The sequence below is a fragment of the Tachypleus tridentatus genome, chromosome 2 (assembly GCF_004210375.1).
Source record: "Tachypleus tridentatus isolate NWPU-2018 chromosome 2, ASM421037v1, whole genome shotgun sequence".
Lineage (NCBI taxonomy): Eukaryota > Metazoa > Arthropoda > Merostomata > Xiphosura > Limulidae > Tachypleus > Tachypleus tridentatus.
The window spans coordinates 59,780,193-59,797,748 of NC_134826.1; the positions used below are offsets into that span (position 1 = coordinate 59,780,193).

At 34.1% G+C, this 17,556-nt stretch overlaps 1 protein-coding gene across 32 annotated transcripts in view; it reads left to right on the forward strand.

Annotated features, from left to right (window-relative positions):
- fmt (phosphatase 6 regulatory subunit 1-like protein fmt) overlaps positions 1-17,556 on the forward strand; it is a 78,844-nt gene that overhangs the window by 7,784 nt on the left and 53,504 nt on the right. For 25 of the 32 annotated variants that reach the window (XM_076487723.1, XM_076487726.1, XM_076487746.1 and 22 more), the window contains 6 exons: positions 10,360-10,427; positions 12,728-12,807; positions 14,997-15,083; positions 15,323-15,509; positions 16,625-16,762; positions 17,338-17,516. In XM_076487723.1, the coding sequence (XP_076343838.1) occupies positions 10,368-10,427; positions 12,728-12,807; positions 14,997-15,083; positions 15,323-15,509; positions 16,625-16,762; positions 17,338-17,516 (731 nt within the window). In that variant the 5' untranslated portion in view covers positions 10,360-10,367. Of the gene's footprint in view, positions 1-9,140; positions 9,223-10,359; positions 10,428-12,727; positions 12,808-14,996; positions 15,084-15,322; positions 15,510-16,624; positions 16,763-17,337; positions 17,517-17,556 lie in introns of all 32 variants that reach the window. The other 7 variants (XM_076487724.1, XM_076487738.1, XM_076487735.1 and 4 more) reach the window with 1 other exon arrangement.

Genomic DNA, 17,556 nt, shown 5'->3' on the forward strand with positions numbered 1-17,556 from the left:
GTAGAAGGAAATGTTGAGGTTAACTTTTTAAAAAATTATAGCAAAATATTTTATTACAAATGGTAACTTCCAGAAGATATCATGTGAAATGTAAGGTAACTTGAAAATGACTTGTTTTTGTTTGTTTGTTTTTTGAATTTCCCGCAAAGCTCCCCTCGGTGTGGATTCCTGTACATGGTGAGGGGACCTTCCAGGGCAGGTTCTGTTCTATCTGGTTACCTTCTCTGGGATCTAAACATCCACCCACTAGTTTGCCGTGCGTGGCGACCCGTGAAGGGGAGGAGAGGATACTGGTGGTTGAGGGGTCCAACCCTAACACATCACTTTGGCCTCGAATTCCTGTAGACGGGCGGCCTTTGGGTGGCCCCCCTTGGGTCAATCGGCTGGTCCACTTGGGCTAGAGTCAACCAAGTACCAGTGTTGGAAGTTCTCAACGGGTGTTGTGGACATTGTGCCTGATGCTGGTGTTTGGGTATAGTGCTCACGAAACCCTGGCGTTGCTGCATTGTCCTTGCATGACTTTGTAGTGCGTCCCCTTGTAGGGCTCCATGGTGGGTGGGGTCAGTGGGTACCGAAATTTTTTCTTTTTCCTATGGATCCTCCAAAAAATTTAAATAAAATTGTAAAAAAGCAGTCAATGGGTAAACGACCATGTCTTGAATACTCAGAACAGCAATCTTCAACATCAGTAACACACGTACCTCATTTTCTTATATTACATTCTCTTTCGGAAAAACCTTTAGGGCAAATGTCCCCTTTTTATATTCAAAAGGGACTACAGGGACTTGCTAGCTCTCCAAAGTCAGTAAAGAAACTTCGATCTGGTGACATATTGGTTGAAACATGTACATCCCAACACAGTGAACTCCTCTTGAATTCAAAGGCAATTGGGGATATACCTATTGAGGTTACACCCCATGCTACCTTGAATTCTTCACGAGGAGTTATTGTTGAAAGGGATTTGAAGAATGTCCCCGAGTCAGAGATTCTCGCTGGTCTCTCCACTCAAGGAGTTTCTGCAGTGAGGTGCATCTCCACTCGCAAAGATGGAGTTACACTGCCAACAAATACCCTCGTTTTAACATTTACTTCACCACGTGCACCTGCCACCATCAAGGCAGGTTATCTCATTTGCAGGGTTCGGCCATACATACCAAACCCTCTTCGATGTTTCCAATGTCAGAGGTTCAGCCATTCAAAGATGTTCTGTCGTGGTTCCCTGATATGTGCTTGTTGTGGTGGCAAGGACCACGATGCCTATGAGTGTCACACGGACCCACATTGTGTCAACTACAATGGTTCCCACCCCTCTTACTTTCATTCTTGCCCAAAATGGTTGGAGGAAAAAGAGGTGCAGAGTTTGAAAACGACACATAACATTAGTTATCCTGAGGCTCGGAAATTGCTGTCCACAACTCCATCTCGGACATATGCTGCTGCACTTCATTCCACAACTATAGTGGGAGTGCAAACAGATCTCTCTGTGCCTCCAAGAGAATCGTTTTCAAAACAAATGAAAAGCCTTTTGACCTCCGTGGTTAAAAAGGTTGATGAATCGACTTCCACACCCATCTCTGTTCCTCCCATATTTTCCAACAAACCTCAAGATCCACGTCCTTCAGTTTCAAATACAGGGATTTCTTCTGATACATCTTTTTCTCCCACCACAAGAGACAAAACAATTATTCGTTCGCGTCCTCAGTCACTGGATTCCCCTTCCAATAACAAAAACCTGCCCACCCGACCCAGAGCAGGATCCATGGAGGTTGATAGACCTCCTCCGACTAAAGACAGTAAAGAAAAAAGACGTGGTCGTAAACTGAAGGGTTCTCCAGCCACTTCACCTACCTGTTCTTAAAAATGGCCACCTTGATACAATGGAACTGTCGAGGTTTACGTTCTAATCTGGATGATATCAAAACGCTGATTGCTTCCTACCATCCTGTTTGTCTTTCTTTACAAGAAACATTTCTCAAAACTGCTGATACTGTCTCCATTCGGCAGTTTTCTCTGTACAGAAATGACAGGTTGTGTGATGGTCGAGTACATGGAGGGGTGGCACTGTTGGTTTATCAACACGTGCCCACCCTGTCTTTGTCACTCAACACACCCTTGGAGGCTGTAGCCATCCGTGTTTCCTTGGGTCATACCATCACTGTTTGTTCTCTGTACCTGTCCCCTGGAGAGACATATGATCAACCAGATTTTGATGCTCTCGTTGAACAGTTGCCATCACCATTTCTAATCCTAGGGGATTTTAATGGACATCATCCTCTCTGGGGAAGTGCTATTATTGATGGGAGGGGCCGATCTGTAGAGCGGATGCTCTCTGATCACAATCTTTCTCTTTTGAATACTGGTTCTTCCACTTACTTTCATGCACCTAGTCAGTCCTTTACTGCTATTGATCTCTCAATTTGCTCCCCTTTATTATTCTCCCATTTTTCATGGAGGGTTGACAGTAATCCACTAGGCAATGATCATTTTCCAATCCTTTTCACAGAGATTGGCCGTGGTCGATGCCACCCTACCCGCATGCCCCGGTGGAAGCTGGATCAGGCAGACTGGTCCACTTTCACTGCTCTCGCAGAACTTGATCCTGCCATCGTAAATTAGCCATCAATAGACGACTGTGTAGCAGCGGTAACTGACTGTATTACACATGCAGCTGCTCAGTGTATTCCTAAAACCTCGACACGTTTTCCACGATATCCTTGTCCGTGGTGGAATCCTACTTGCCACTTAGCACGGAAGGCTCAAAAGCGGGCCTGGGATACTTTTCGAGATATCCCACACTTTCAAACCGGTTGCTTTCCAACGGGCCCCGCACATGCTAGGTGGGTAAGACATCAAAGACAGAAGGAATCTTGGATTAAGTTCACAACCAGCATATCTTCTACCACCAGTTCCAAGATCATATGGGACAGGATTCGAAAGGTTAATGGGCACTACAATTCTGTCCCCTCTCAATCTTAATCTCTGATGGTCAGGAGGTGACTGATGTTCGGAACATCGCTAACACTCTAGGTGAAAGCTTTTGCCGGGTATCTAGCACTTCTGCTTGTTCCTCCACCTTCCTGGCCATCAAGACTCAGGCAGAGTGACCACCTCTTTCCTTTTGAACTGACTGTTTCTTTGACTATAATTGTCCCTTTACCCTGGTGGAACTAAAAATGGCTCTTCATCGGTCTGCCAGTACGTCTGTTGGACCTGATGATATTCATTATGACATGCTGCACCATCTATCTCCTGCTTCTCTTGATGTCCTTCTGATTGTTTTCAACCGGATCTGGCAGGAGAATGTTTTTCTGATGCCTGGCCAGGCTATTATTTTACCTTTCTCTAAGCCAGGGAAAGATCCCAAGATTCCTTCAAACTACCGTCCAATTTCTTTGACGAGCTGTCTCTGTAAGACATTAGAAAGGATGGTTAATGCTCCTCTTGTTTGGTTCCTTGAATCAAACAACCACCTCTCGCCCACCCAGTGTGGGTTCCGTCGACAGCACTCCACCACAGACCACCTAATTCGTCTTGAAACATCTATCAGAGAAGCCTTTCTCAACTGCCAACATCTTGTATCAATATTCTTTGACATAGGGAAGGCTTACGACACAACATGGAGGTATGGCGCTTTTATGAGACCTCCATACATATGGGTTACGTGGCCATCTACCCATGTTTATTAAAAAATTTTAATGGACAGGAGATTCCAAGTTCGTGTGGATTCGACACTTTCCCGTTCTTTTGTACAGGAACTTGGAGTCCCTCAAGGCTGTGTATTGAGTGTTACACTCTTCAGTATAAAGATAAATGCCATCACTGAACAACTCCCTCTTACTGTTGCGAATGGGCTGTATGTCGACGACTTTCACATCTCATGTCAGTCATCAAACATGAGATATATTGAGCGGCAACTACAGACTGCCTTCAATTGTGTACGGCAGTGGACTCTGGTGAACGGCTTTAATTTCTCTCTCCAAAACTGTATGCATGCACTTTTGCCGTCAACGGGGTATTCACCCTGATCCTGAACTTCATATCGGTGAAGTTTTGCTGCCAGTGGTCCCGGAGACCAAGTTCTTGGGGTTTATCTTTGATCGTAAACTGACCTTTATACAACACTTAAAGCAGCTTCGGGTCAAATGCACAAGAGCACTGAACATCCTCCGTGTTCTCTCTTGTACCAGTTGGGGGGCAGATCGCTGTTCAATGTTAAAGGTATATCATGCTCTTATTAGATCAAAACTCGATTATGGATCAATGGTCTATGGCTCTGCCAGACCCTCGCCTTAAAGATGCTGGACCCCATTCATCACCAAGGACTTGACTCTGCACTGGGGCTTTCCGCACCTCTCCAGTTCAAAGTATATACATTGAATCTCATGAACCTTCTCTACACCTTCGCCGTTTGCAACTATCTTTACAATATACTTGAAACTTCATTCCTTACCAAAGCATCCCACCTGGAAATGTGTTTTCCTTCCTCGGTGGGCAGTACTTTTTCAGAACAGACGATCTGTCATTGCTCCGTTTTGCCTTCACATCCGGGCGCAATTGGATGAACTGGGTTTGTCCTTGGATAACATTGCAGATTCCACAGGTCGCCCATCCCACCATGGCTTATTACAGCCCCAAATGTGACCTTTCTTTCAGTCACCTAAAAAAGGCAGATACTCCAGATTGGAAGTACCATCTTTTATTCAATGAATATCTTTCAAACAATCATTCAGTTCCCATTTATACAGATGGTTCCAAATCAAGTAACTCAGTGGGCTCTGCTATGGTTTGCCATGGGTCAGTAGTTGCGTGCAGAATCCCTTCTACAGCTTCTGTGTTCACTGCTGAACTGTATGCCATATCTCTTGCCCTGGATGATATTGCAGCTGAGCAGTACTCCAACTGCACTATTTATACTGATTCGCTTAGTTCTATACTTGCCTTGGAATTGCTACACGTTAGCTCACATCCTATTCTCGCTGATATTCAAAACCGACTGGCCCATTTCTCATTAGCAGCTACTTCAATCCAGTTTTTCTGGATACCAGGCCATGTTGGTATTCGCGGGAATGAGCTTGCAGACATGGCAGCTAAATATGTCTGCTTCAGCACCATCACTCCTATGCCTATTCCGTACATGGACTATGGTGTTATCTTCAAGGCTCGGCTCCGTGCCAGCTGGCAGTCCACTTGGAGTGAGCAACGCGACAACAAACTTTTTCAAATCAAACCCAAAATTGGACTTTGGCCATCTAGCTTCCATAAAGTTTGGAAGGAGGAAGTTGTTCTCACTAGGCTACGCATTGGTCACAGTTTTTTAACTCATCATTTTCTTTTATCTGGAACTGATGCACCAATGTGTAGTTTGTGTAACACTCAAATCACTATCAGCCACGTTTTACTTTCTTGCCATTGTTACAATTCTCAACAATGGCAATATTTTAAACATATTTTTTTCCCAGGGTCAGTCTGTAACATTGGACAGAGTTATTGGTGATGGTGACTCTGTCCACCTTGGTAATGTTTTTAATTTTTTAATGGCCATTAATCTTCTTAATCTCATTTAAGTGTTGCATATTTATTCATTACACCTTTTTAATTGTGGTTCCTTTTTTACAGTTTTAATCTCTCTCATTCAGTTTGACATTGGACAATGGCCAGAACATTAAATAACTCGACACCAGGACTGGAAAGGCCAACTTCAGGTGACTAACGCTACTGTTTGAACTGCTCGTTAGTCGTCCTGGCGAGTTGTTATTATACTTTTGCTGCATATCATTTCACACTTTTACTACTTTACTTTTTAGTACTGGCCATATTGACTCATAACCCGGAACCAGGACTGGAAAGACCAACTTCAGGTGACTGACGGTGGTTTTTATACTTACCTGTTATGTTAGTCTTCCTGGCGGGTTATGATCATTACCATTCTGCTACAGGTAGTCCTTTACAACTTTGTTGACTGGATGTCAACATTGGTTTTTACGCCATTTTCTGTTTTAATTGCTGTTTTGCTTTTATCTTCAATTACTTTTACAAATTTTACTCCATTTACTTGACTTTTATCTTTTTACTGGACATTTGGCTACTCATTATTACGATTTTGCAGAGTGTCTTTTAAAACTTTTATTCTTTTACATTTTGATAATAGCTGCTATGACACATAATCCAGAACCAGGACTGGAAAGGCCAACTTCAGGTGATTGACGGTGGTTCTTGAACTTACCTGTTAGTCTTCCTGGCAGGTTATGATCAATACCATTTTGCTAGAGTAAATATTTTACAACTTTGAAGACTGGATGTCACCATTGGTTTTTACACCATTTTCTGTTTTAATTGCTGTTTTGTTTTTACCTTCATTTACTTTTACAAATTTTACTCCATTTACTTGACTTTATCTTTTTACTGGACATTTGGCTACTCATTGTTACAATTTTGCTATGTATCTTTTAAAACTTCTATTCTTTTACATTTTGATACTGGTTGCTATGACACATAACCCGGAACCAGGACTGGAAAGACCAACTTCAGGTAACTGACGGTGGTTCTTGAACTTACCTGTTAGTCTTCCTGGCGGGTTATGATCATTACCTTGCTAGAGTAAATACCTTACAACTTCTTATACTCTGCCTTCTATCTTAACATCGTAGACTAGGTGTCAACATTGGTTTTATACTTTTTTGTTTTACCTTCATTTCCATTTATGTCTATTACTACATTTATTTTATTTTTTTTATTTTACATTTTTACTGAATGTCTGGCGCAGATAGCCTTGCTGCTTTGTGCCATAAAACACTAAATCAATCAATCAATCAACCCACAAAACTACTCAAGGGCTATCGGCGCTAACAGTCCCTAATTTAGCAGTGTAAGACTAGATGGAAGGCGGTTAGTCATCATCACCCACCGCCAACTCTTGGGCTACTTTTTTACCAACAACTAGTGGGATTGACTGTCACGTTATATTGCCCCCAAGGCTGAAAGGGCGAGCATGTTTGGTGAGACCAGGATGTGAACCCGCAAATCCTCAAATTACGAGTCGAATGCCTTAACCACCTGGCCATGCTGGGCTGTGAAAATGACTTAATATGTACTTTTTGTTTGTTTTTACTATGAATACTGTAACAATTGATTAATGAACCTGTGTAGTAATCGATTAGCAAATCTCACAGATTGCCTAACTCTATCTCCAGTGTATCTAAAGACCACATATCAATATGTCTCTAATATTCCACACCCTCTTCAAAACAGTAGGGAAAGTCATGACTTTTGATGTAGTGTATAAATATAGTAAATATGAAGATGATTATAAATTGTAAGAAGATAATGTATGGGTATAGAAGTCTTTTGACATGTTTCACTAGAAAGGATTTTGGAGACTTAAATGAGATTTAAAAAAAAAAATTCAGATGCTTAAAATGCAAAAATCCATTGTGTGTGTGTGCATATACACTGCTGGCCAAAATCTTAAGGCCAATGACAAAGAAAAATATACATTTTGCATTGTTAGACTCAACCACTTATTTGAGTAGAGATTTTGGCCAACAGTGTATGTATGTTCATTTTACAGTAGAATACTTTGGAAAATAAAATAAGGAAAACTCAAATTCAGCTTCATTTAACTATGTATAATAGTTTGCTCATTTTGAACTACCTTTTAAACATTGTGTAACCATGAAATCAGGAAAGTTTACTAAATATATCTTCACAAAATTTAATGAGCTGTTAAAAAACATCAAAGTATTTTTTATTAAAGATTTATCTGTGGATTTATGAAATCTTTATTGAATCAGTCTTAGGTTCAAGGTAGTTTCAATTTTAAGAATAAAAATACTATTTTTCATGTTACTGTTTTCATATTTCTGTAATCTCTTGAATTAATATTTATAGTAACACTATAATGTCAAATAACTTTGAACCATGACTGGATAGGCCAACTTCATGTGACTAGCAGTGGTTTTTAAACATACTTGTTAGTCTTCCTGGCGAGTTATGGTAATTACAGTCATGCTACAGAAAGTCCTTTACAACTTGTGTTACTGTAGTTTTTCTCTTTCTGCTGTATACTAGATGTAAAAATTGGTTTTAATGCTATTTCTTTTATCTTAATTTCCTTTTATGAATTTTACTAATTTTAACTTGTTATTGGATGTTTGGTGGAGATAGTCTAGCTGCTTTGTGCCATAAAACACCAAACCAACCAACCAACCAAGATTTATTTCTTGGCTATATATGGTGGTTACAAGGTCAGTTAAATTGACGAACCCTGTATAGAGTTATGGTAGCATATATTTAAAGTATTTCTAAAGAAACAATTATTTAGGAGGCTTCTAAATACTTTTCATATTAAATTTTGAAGTTTTCATATGAATATATGTATTTAGTTATAATCAAAAGTCACTTCTACTAGGAATAATCAACTCTTGACTTCATGTAGTAATACACAAATTTTTTATAAGAATACTTGCATAAAGGTTCTGAATTGTAGTGTATAAACATTGTAAGTCTTTTTAATTATTGGTAAGATACATTGGTTATCTGTTTAGCATAGAACTATGCTATTTCCTTACTGATTGATCATCAGACTCCTGAAATGACTACATTAAACTGATTGATTATTCTCACTTAGAAAGTTAGAGAAGTTGGAAACTAATTTTGATCAGTTGATTTTTTCAATTAATATCTGAATAATTGTAAAGTAAATTAACAATGAAAACTCATAACTATAGTAGTATGAGTACATGGATAATTTGAATAACTGAAAATAGTAATAGAAACAATAATTTAGATTAGTTATTTTCATGACATTAACCAGTTTAATTGTAATTTTGGTCAATGGATTATTCTCCATGATACTAATCAGTGCAACTGTTACTTATAGGTATTAGATTAATCAAGCTAATTGCTCAGACTTAGTTCTGAATAAGATATACTCAAGATCTTTATCTGTTTATCGTACTGTTGAATAATTTTGTTCAGTGAGCAGGTATTTCATGTATGCATCTAAACTGTTAGAAACATGAGATTGTAATATAATTGACACTATCTGGATTAAAGTGCAGTGAAATGATTCAAAATCACACATACAAATTTATTCTCTAAAAGCTTGCAAATAAATATATTTTCTGCATAATTTGTTATAGGTCATATGACAAAGTACAAGTCTTGAGCAGTATGTGGTTTGGGATGACATAACTTTGACAGCTATCAGATTCAGACTGAAAGGTAGTTACATATAGTTATATTCACGTGGCATGAAGTACTTTTGCAAAATTGCAAGGTTACATTCATTTTGTGCAAAAAGTAGGTAGTTAAGTATTTGAAAGCAGTATGAAAAAGATGAATGCAAATGTTTTGATGTGGGTATTTTGGTATGTGTGATGTCTATGTAAAATCTAACAAATACACACGAGTTGGTAAAGTTTGTTTGATAAGCAGTTATGCTTTTCTTTAACCCTTTTGCATTTGATTGGTCAGAATGCACATGCCACAAACTTTGTATAAACTTAGGATCAAAACTTATATTATAAACCAAATTTTGATATAAGTTTCTAATTTTATAAGGAAGCTTGTTTTTCTAATTCTCAATCTTTTCTATTATGAGAATTGTAACATTTGCTTTCTAGGTCTTTCTCCTCTAACTCATTTACCACCTTTCTGAGAAGTATGGAATTTGTTGTAAATTACTTATCATAGTAGTTATTACTCAGACAAAGTATAATTTTTATAGCTTTCAGTCTTTTTATTTATTTACAGGACTGTAAGCTAGAAGATCAGATTTTCTTGCTGTGCCTACTTGTGTCATATCCTCTTTTTTTCAATTATCAGTTATTCTCTGATGTTTAATACTATATTTATAATCAAAAGAAAGCCACAATTTTAATCTATCAAATCACATAGTGTTTTGTGTACAGAGATTTGTTTATTTTGTTCACAGTTTAAACTTTAATTCCACAGAAAACACACAGAGAATCATAGCTGAATTTTTAACAGCTCTTATCACATGGTTAGGAGGTTAGATAATATATGATAGTTTTAGGATATTTTCTGCTTTTACATGTTATTAGTCTGTGATCATGGATACATTGGTTAATCAGTAAAAAATAACTGTGTGGTAGTATCATTAGTATAAAAAGTAGGCTTAAGTTTTATCTCGGTTGACAGCAAAGAAAAATTCCCAATAAAGTACTCTATTTGTTGTTTTTCATGTGTGAAATTTTTTTATGATAAATTGAATATTGAGAAATTTGTATAAAATTTGGAATGCCGTATTTTTGCACTAAGGTGATTGAAGTTTGATGTATTTTTAATTTAGAATTTGAATTTTATATTATTCTTATAGAATTATTTTTATCTTTTTAGGTACCACTATGTTTTGGAAATTTAATTTGATAACAACTTCTCATATTGAGACATTGCTGAGTAAAGAGGTAAGCTTTTTAATTTTTAGTGGTTTTTCATTGTTGAAGATGAAGATGTTCTGTGAAACTTTAAATATTGCTAATGTGTTCGCTTGGTTTTGTATGAATGTATTCAATATTCACTTATGTTTTCTTAGAAATTGTGTTGGGTTATTGGTCATTCAACAAGATTTTTGTGGTTATGTTTGAATATTTGTTTACAATTTTATGGGTCAGATAGCTCTTAGCTATATAGCCACAAGATTTTGTGAGAGAGTTATAGGTTTTTTTTCAATGTGGGAGGGAATGTGGAGTTATAATTCAAATGGATTTCATCACGTTTGTTTTACATACACGTGATGGGTGATTTGTTTCTCTGTGTTGACTTTAATCATTACTTTGAGAAAGAGAAGTTGGTGAGCTGACTTATCCTTGTGAACAATCAATACATCTTATTATAAAAGTTTTCATTCTATAGTAGAATGTATCAAATACCAAGAACATCATCAGTGTAACTAAAATAATGATCTGGTTGTGTAGGGGCATTTTATAATGCCTTTATTCTAAGATATACATAAAGGTGATTGTAAATGGTAGAAGAAAATAATTTTTTTATGGATACATAAAATATTTATATGTAGTATTTCCTTCCAAACTTAAAATATCTATTGATGAAAATGGATTTAAGTCTAAAGCTTTTATAACACAGTTGACTTCTTTCCATACTAGCATGTAACCACCCTAATGTGACCCTATATCTTTGACTTTTTTAAACAATAAATCTCATGAACCTGTTTAAAAAGAAGAGGCAAACATAAGTATTTGTGAGACACTAGAATCTAAACTTAAAAATATTTTTTTGATATATGCTCTTGAACCAACTAGATGGATCCATGATTACAAATTGTGCTTCACAGGTTGTGAAGGTTGATACCTAACATGCAACATTGTTTACCAGTTATCTAGCAAAATTTGTAAAACTCCTTATATTGGGAAACATAAACCTATTTGTGAACATAGTTATTAGTAATAACAATTTAAGGGAAAGCAGAGAAGAGTATATAATGTTTCAGTGTCACTATATTCTGTAGAAAGTGTAATAGGTAATGGCAAAATATTTCAATGGTTCATATGAAACTGGAATCCATATTTATTGGATGTTATTGTTAAAAGTTAGTGTTGAGTTCAAAAGACCTAGAAACCTAAGTACTTTCAAATGGTTGACTGTTTTTCTTAAAAAAAAAAAAATCAAAATGCATCTCAAGATGGCTGGTATGGGTATTAACACATTTACTAATAAAGCAGAGAGCAATATTTTGATTTTCTTGGGCCATCTTCAGTTTAACAATGAAGATGACCCAAGAAGGTTGAAACATTCTTCTGTGCTTTATTAGTAAAAGTATTAATACCTATACCTGCTATCTTGAGGTACATTTTTACATCAAGTGGGTTTCTTATCATCATGAAGAGAACAGCCAACTATTTAAAAGTACTCTAGCTTCTGGGTCCTGAATTTTATTAGATTTTTTTAGTGATTCTTTCTGCTATATTTTTGTCACCATTAAGTTTGTCATGTTCAAACAATATCAATAAGTAAAAGAACCCTCTTTATTGAAAAGAAACTATTTGTTAGATACGTGATCTTGACCAAAAATATTGTTACCTTGCCTGACTTGGTGACATTATGACAGGTCAGGTTGTAGTTTCTGTTGCATTTTACATGGTTTACAGCTGGAAGTGATGACTGTTGCAATTGGTAAAGTGTGAAGGTAAGGCTGAATGACCAAAAATATTGTTACCTTGCCTGACTTGGTGACATTATGACAGGTCAGGTTGTAGTTTCTGTTGCATTTTACATGGTTTACAGCTGGAAGTGATGACTGTTGCAATTGGTAAAGTGTGAAGGTAAGTCTGAATGAATATCAGTCAAAGTGAAACTGACTGGATTTATAAAACATTTTTGATAAACATTAAAAGAATCAGAAATTCTAAAATGAAAAGAATTATATTTAATGTAATTTCATAATAAACTGAAATTTCATGGCATAAAAAGTTATGAAAAGGAAAAAAATAAAGGTACATCAGTTTTGCTTATCACTTTTAAATTATTATGAATCTGACAGGATAATTTGGTGATAGTTCATGTGTAGCAATAATTAGAAAATATATTAGTGGCTTAATTTTTCCTACAAGATTAATTTTATAATTTTTATACATGAACATATTGGAAGGGACTTGAAAATTGTTTTGATCCTCAGTTGTGATGAGTGACTTTTTGTAATGCATTCATTTTATTTTGAATAGAATACATATTAATTTTTATTTTACAGAATGTTACACTTAAAGAGTTAATGGAAGAAGATGACATTCTACAAGAATGTAAAGCCCAATCAAAGAAATTGATTGATTTGTAAGTATAATAAGTTTATTCAAAATCAGTATCCAAAGTTTCTACATGGTTTCTTTGCTAAACAGGATACTATTACATTTGGTATTTGTAAAATATTATTTTAGACAGTGTTAATTTTCTCCTAACATTAAGTGTTTATATGTGATAATGAAAACTCTTGGCAGTACAGCTGTCATGTGGTTATTCCATTTCTTGTAGTAATTAAGCATTTAGACAAAGTATAAGGGGGACCTGGTAACCTGATTCATTCAGTTTTTTCTGTATTTAACCCTCTCACTATAGGTAGGTCAGTCAGTGTGCATGTCACAATCTTTAAAAAAAGTTACATTCAGAATTTAATTAAACTATTTTATCATCATTGTATATAAAAAATATTGCATTAAAACATAGTTAATAAATCTAACTTTGATATTATTTAGTTTTAGGTTTTTAACTTTACAAGAATATATTTTTAAAAATTCCTCAGACTCTCCAACTATGAGAATTAGCATTTATTCTCTGGGTCTTCCTTTTTAATTTATTTACCACTCCTCTGAGAAATGCAGCTTTGTTAAAGTGCACACATCATGACCTTTTACAAGGTTACATTCAAAATTTAATTAAGTTACTTGATTATTAGTGTACACAAGTAACCCTGGCATGAATATGTAGAAATCAGTTTTTAATATTAATTTAAATTACTTAATATTAAAAGGAGATTTTTAAGTAAATCTTCAGTCTACCCTTATGAAATATGACATTGTTTTCTTTGTATGTGTTATTTTTCTATGCTCTATGTATATACTTTAAATAAATAAAATAAAGTTACTAATGCAGCTGTTACAAAAAAATCTAGGCTCAAATTTCATAGGCATCTAATGGCAAAAAAAATAAAAATATGGCATTAAAATGCTATATTTTTCATTTTTTATTATAAAAGAAACTACAATGTAAAAATTAGAGACTTGTTAGTTGAGATCAGGTAAGATAATGGAAATTAATAATTCTCTAAGAAAATATGCTTATGAGCAGTCTGTGCATTATATCATTCAATACAGTAGCTTTAGCTGTGCATTCACAGGGTGATTTACAACTTCTTTGGCATGCTTATTATTCATACATTTTTCAAAGGACAATAAAAGAACAAACTTAAGTAGAAATAAAATGAAACTGTTAAAATTTTTAAGCTATTTAGGATAAACAATTTTTTTGTTAGAATTTGAAATCATTGTTGTGAGAAAGAAAAGGCAAAAGATAAATTGTTCTTATTTTTTTATGGTGATTACAAGGTTAGTCAAATTGACTAAATCTATATAGAGTTAGGTGGAGAAAGTAATAGGCAAAATATAAACTTTAAATGAAAAAAAAATATTTATTCAGAATGATTTAAAGGTTACACAAATGAAAGTTGAAAAGTTTCAGATGAAATAAAGTATTGTTAATCTTGCATGAAAAATCATTGTACTTGAAACTTCCAACACATTTGTAAAAATACTTAATTCAAATTTAACTTTTTCTGTACAGAAGACTTACTTGCATTGTTTATAGAAAGCTTGCCAAATGTAATGAAGATACATATACCATATTAAAAGTTATGGATATTCATATGATTTCTTGGTTGTTAATACATCAATCCCATATAAAAATAGTTAATTGTCTATCACAATAAATTACACAAATGTACTGTGATCCAGGAAATACATGCAATTAGTTTGGGTATAATTTTCTACAAGTTTAATTGCAAAGGACCATTGTCTTCATCAATTTCTAAAATTATAGTAGATTATACTGTATCTAAAATCAACATGCTCCTTCTCAGAGTAAAAGTTATGTTGTAAAAGCATTTTCTTGATGCTTATGTTTAAATACCTGGAAGAAATATTCAAACTACTGTGATTTATCTCAACAAGAATGATTTGCATTTGAATGCAGTTTTAAAATACTCTGAAAACTATATTTTAGTGAAGAATATTTTTGTTTTATGTTTTGTTTTTTAGGGATATATGAATGATGCACATCTGATATCATCTTGGAGTAAAGGCACAAATTGCATGGGGAAACTTTTAACCTCACTAGCTTGTAATGACAGTAATAAATGTATGCATTTTAAAGTTTTATAAAGTATATGTATCAGTTGAAGGGTGAGTGTACTAGGTTATATGAGCCATAAAAACTGTGAAGATGTTTTTACTTGTTTCTTATTTTTGTAGTCTTATTCGATCTGAGGTGTTGGAAGATATGGTCAATCTAATAACTCAAGAACCACCTGAAGATATGGATGAAAAAGTTCGCTACAAGTAGGTCAAAATAGAACAAGCAGATTGTCTTAGAAAAGTAAAAGAACTGTTGAATGTTATTGTCATTTTACTATTCTCTCATGTGACAGATGAAAAAATTTCAAATACTACATTAAATTTTAAAACACACCTTTATATCAAGTTGTTTTGCAAATTATGAGTAACATTGAATTATTTTGTTTTTGATAATATAAATTATTTACAGGGAATCTTATACTTTGATTATTTACATGATGTAGGTATCCAAACATAGCTTGTGAATTGTTGACAGCAGATGTTCCTCAGATTAATGATGCATTAGCCAGTAATGAACCATTATTAAATAAACTCTACTATTTTCTTGACACTGAAAAGCCATTAAACCCCCTGCTGGCTAGTTTTTTTAGTAAAACAATGGGTCTTCTAATATCCAGAAAAACAGAACCGGTAAGTCATTTTACTGTTTATATTTCATTTTCTGTCAGCACTTATTAATTGCAGAATCTAAACCAGTAGTTTAGAAATATAGATCTTTATTTCAGATGAGTAAAGAATGAATACATTGAGCCAGGAAATAATAATAAATCATACATATTTTGTGGTTTCTTTTTAATGTTTTTGTATTAATAAAATTCTAACTTGGCAAATTGTGCAGTAACGGTGATTCACTGGTAAGGGTATAATGCCAGAAATAAAACAGTTCTTCATAATTTTACACTTGTCAGTGAAATTATTTCATTTAAATTTCTTTGTTCTGTGATGTAAAACCCTTTTTTTTTGTTTAAAGCTTTTTATTGTTTTTTTTTTTTTTTAGAAGCAACAGGTTTAATTTAATTATGTAGTTTATTGATGTGAAGTCTTCTTATGGAGATGTGAAATATAAAGTTATACACTAAATATATTGATATTACTACTTTCACTGAATAAAACAATGATGAAATTGAAAGTTAACTAGTAAATGAAACAAACATGCTTGCAGTATTTTTTATCTGTGTGCAAAGATCTAATTATTTACACTTTAACTCAGCAGAAACAAAGTGGTTGAAATATTTAGTGAGGAAAAAAGTGTGTACAATCAGAATAAAACAACTAATTATACTTTTTATGCATTTGGTTATTTCTGTTAACTTTCTCATGTCATAGTTTTAAAATACAGAAAATTTTTATGATTTAAAATAAAATAAATTTTCCTCCTTATTGTGAGGTAATCTGAGGTCTGTCTGGATGCTAATGGTAAATAATGGATACATAAAACCTTTGCACAACTATTTTACTTTTGAGATAGATGAGCTTTGGAGCATATGCTATCTTAGACAGTTATCACATCATTTATTCTCATTCATGGGTTTAAATAAAAGAAAAACTAAATTACAAGTATAAAACAATGCAGTGTTGTACAATTACTATTTGAGTTTCAGTAGTATAGCAATGTTATCCTGCTTACCATTCATGAACTTTGGGTAAATTGAAACAAAACAGGTAGGTTTATACTTCTGTGTTTTAATATATATATATATATATATATATATACCTCAAAGACTAACAACTTATGAATTTTACAGGTTTTTGAATTTTTAAAATCCAAGGAGGATTTTCTCACCCTGCTCTTAAACCATATTTCAACCTCAGCAATCATGGATCTTCTTCTTCGATTAATTACTTGTGTAGAAAACTCAGTCCTTCGACAAACGATATTAAAGGTAATTTTCACATACTGGTTTTACACGTTTATACTTTTTTATTGTAAAACTAGTGAATATGCAAAATGAAACTTTTAATTTAATGAAATAGTCTTAAAAGATTCATTTTATGCAGGCCTAATATTACAATAACAAATTGTAATTTATAATTTTTTATTTTATAGAAAAAATTTGAAATTCAAACATGTTTGATTATTAGGTAAGAAAGGTATTGCATTACTATTTTTAATTTTAAAACCTGAAAATAAGTTTGCAATCAAATAGGTATGAAATTATGCAGTTGTTGAGTTTTTTTTTTAAATTGGGTGTGACAGGTTATAAAGGCCATTCTTTGGTAAAAAATTATATTTAAAGTTTTCATGTACTCCTTCTGAAACCCAGTATTGAGTGTGTTGCACACCTTTTCTTATTTTGATGTTTTGTTCCTAACCACAGCTATAAACTAATGACTTGAAGAAATTGCTTTTGGTAATATTCAAATATTGTTAATAATGTGTCTGTTAAGTGAAATATGTAACAGAAAAATATTTTAAAATCTGATTTAACAAAAATTGTTCTCTAAATTCAAATTTCAGTGGCTTTGTGAAAATAATTTAGTAGGGCGTCTTGTATCGATCATTGACCCTGCATACAGTGAAGAAGAAAACAGTAATGCTTCTCAAGCTTTGAGTGATATTGTTAAGTATAGTCGTGAACAGCTGTCATTGTTGCAAGATAAGGCTGATCCAGATCCTTTGCTGGAGTCCATCGAATGGTAATCTGTCATATTTATTCAGTGTAGCTTGTAACTACTA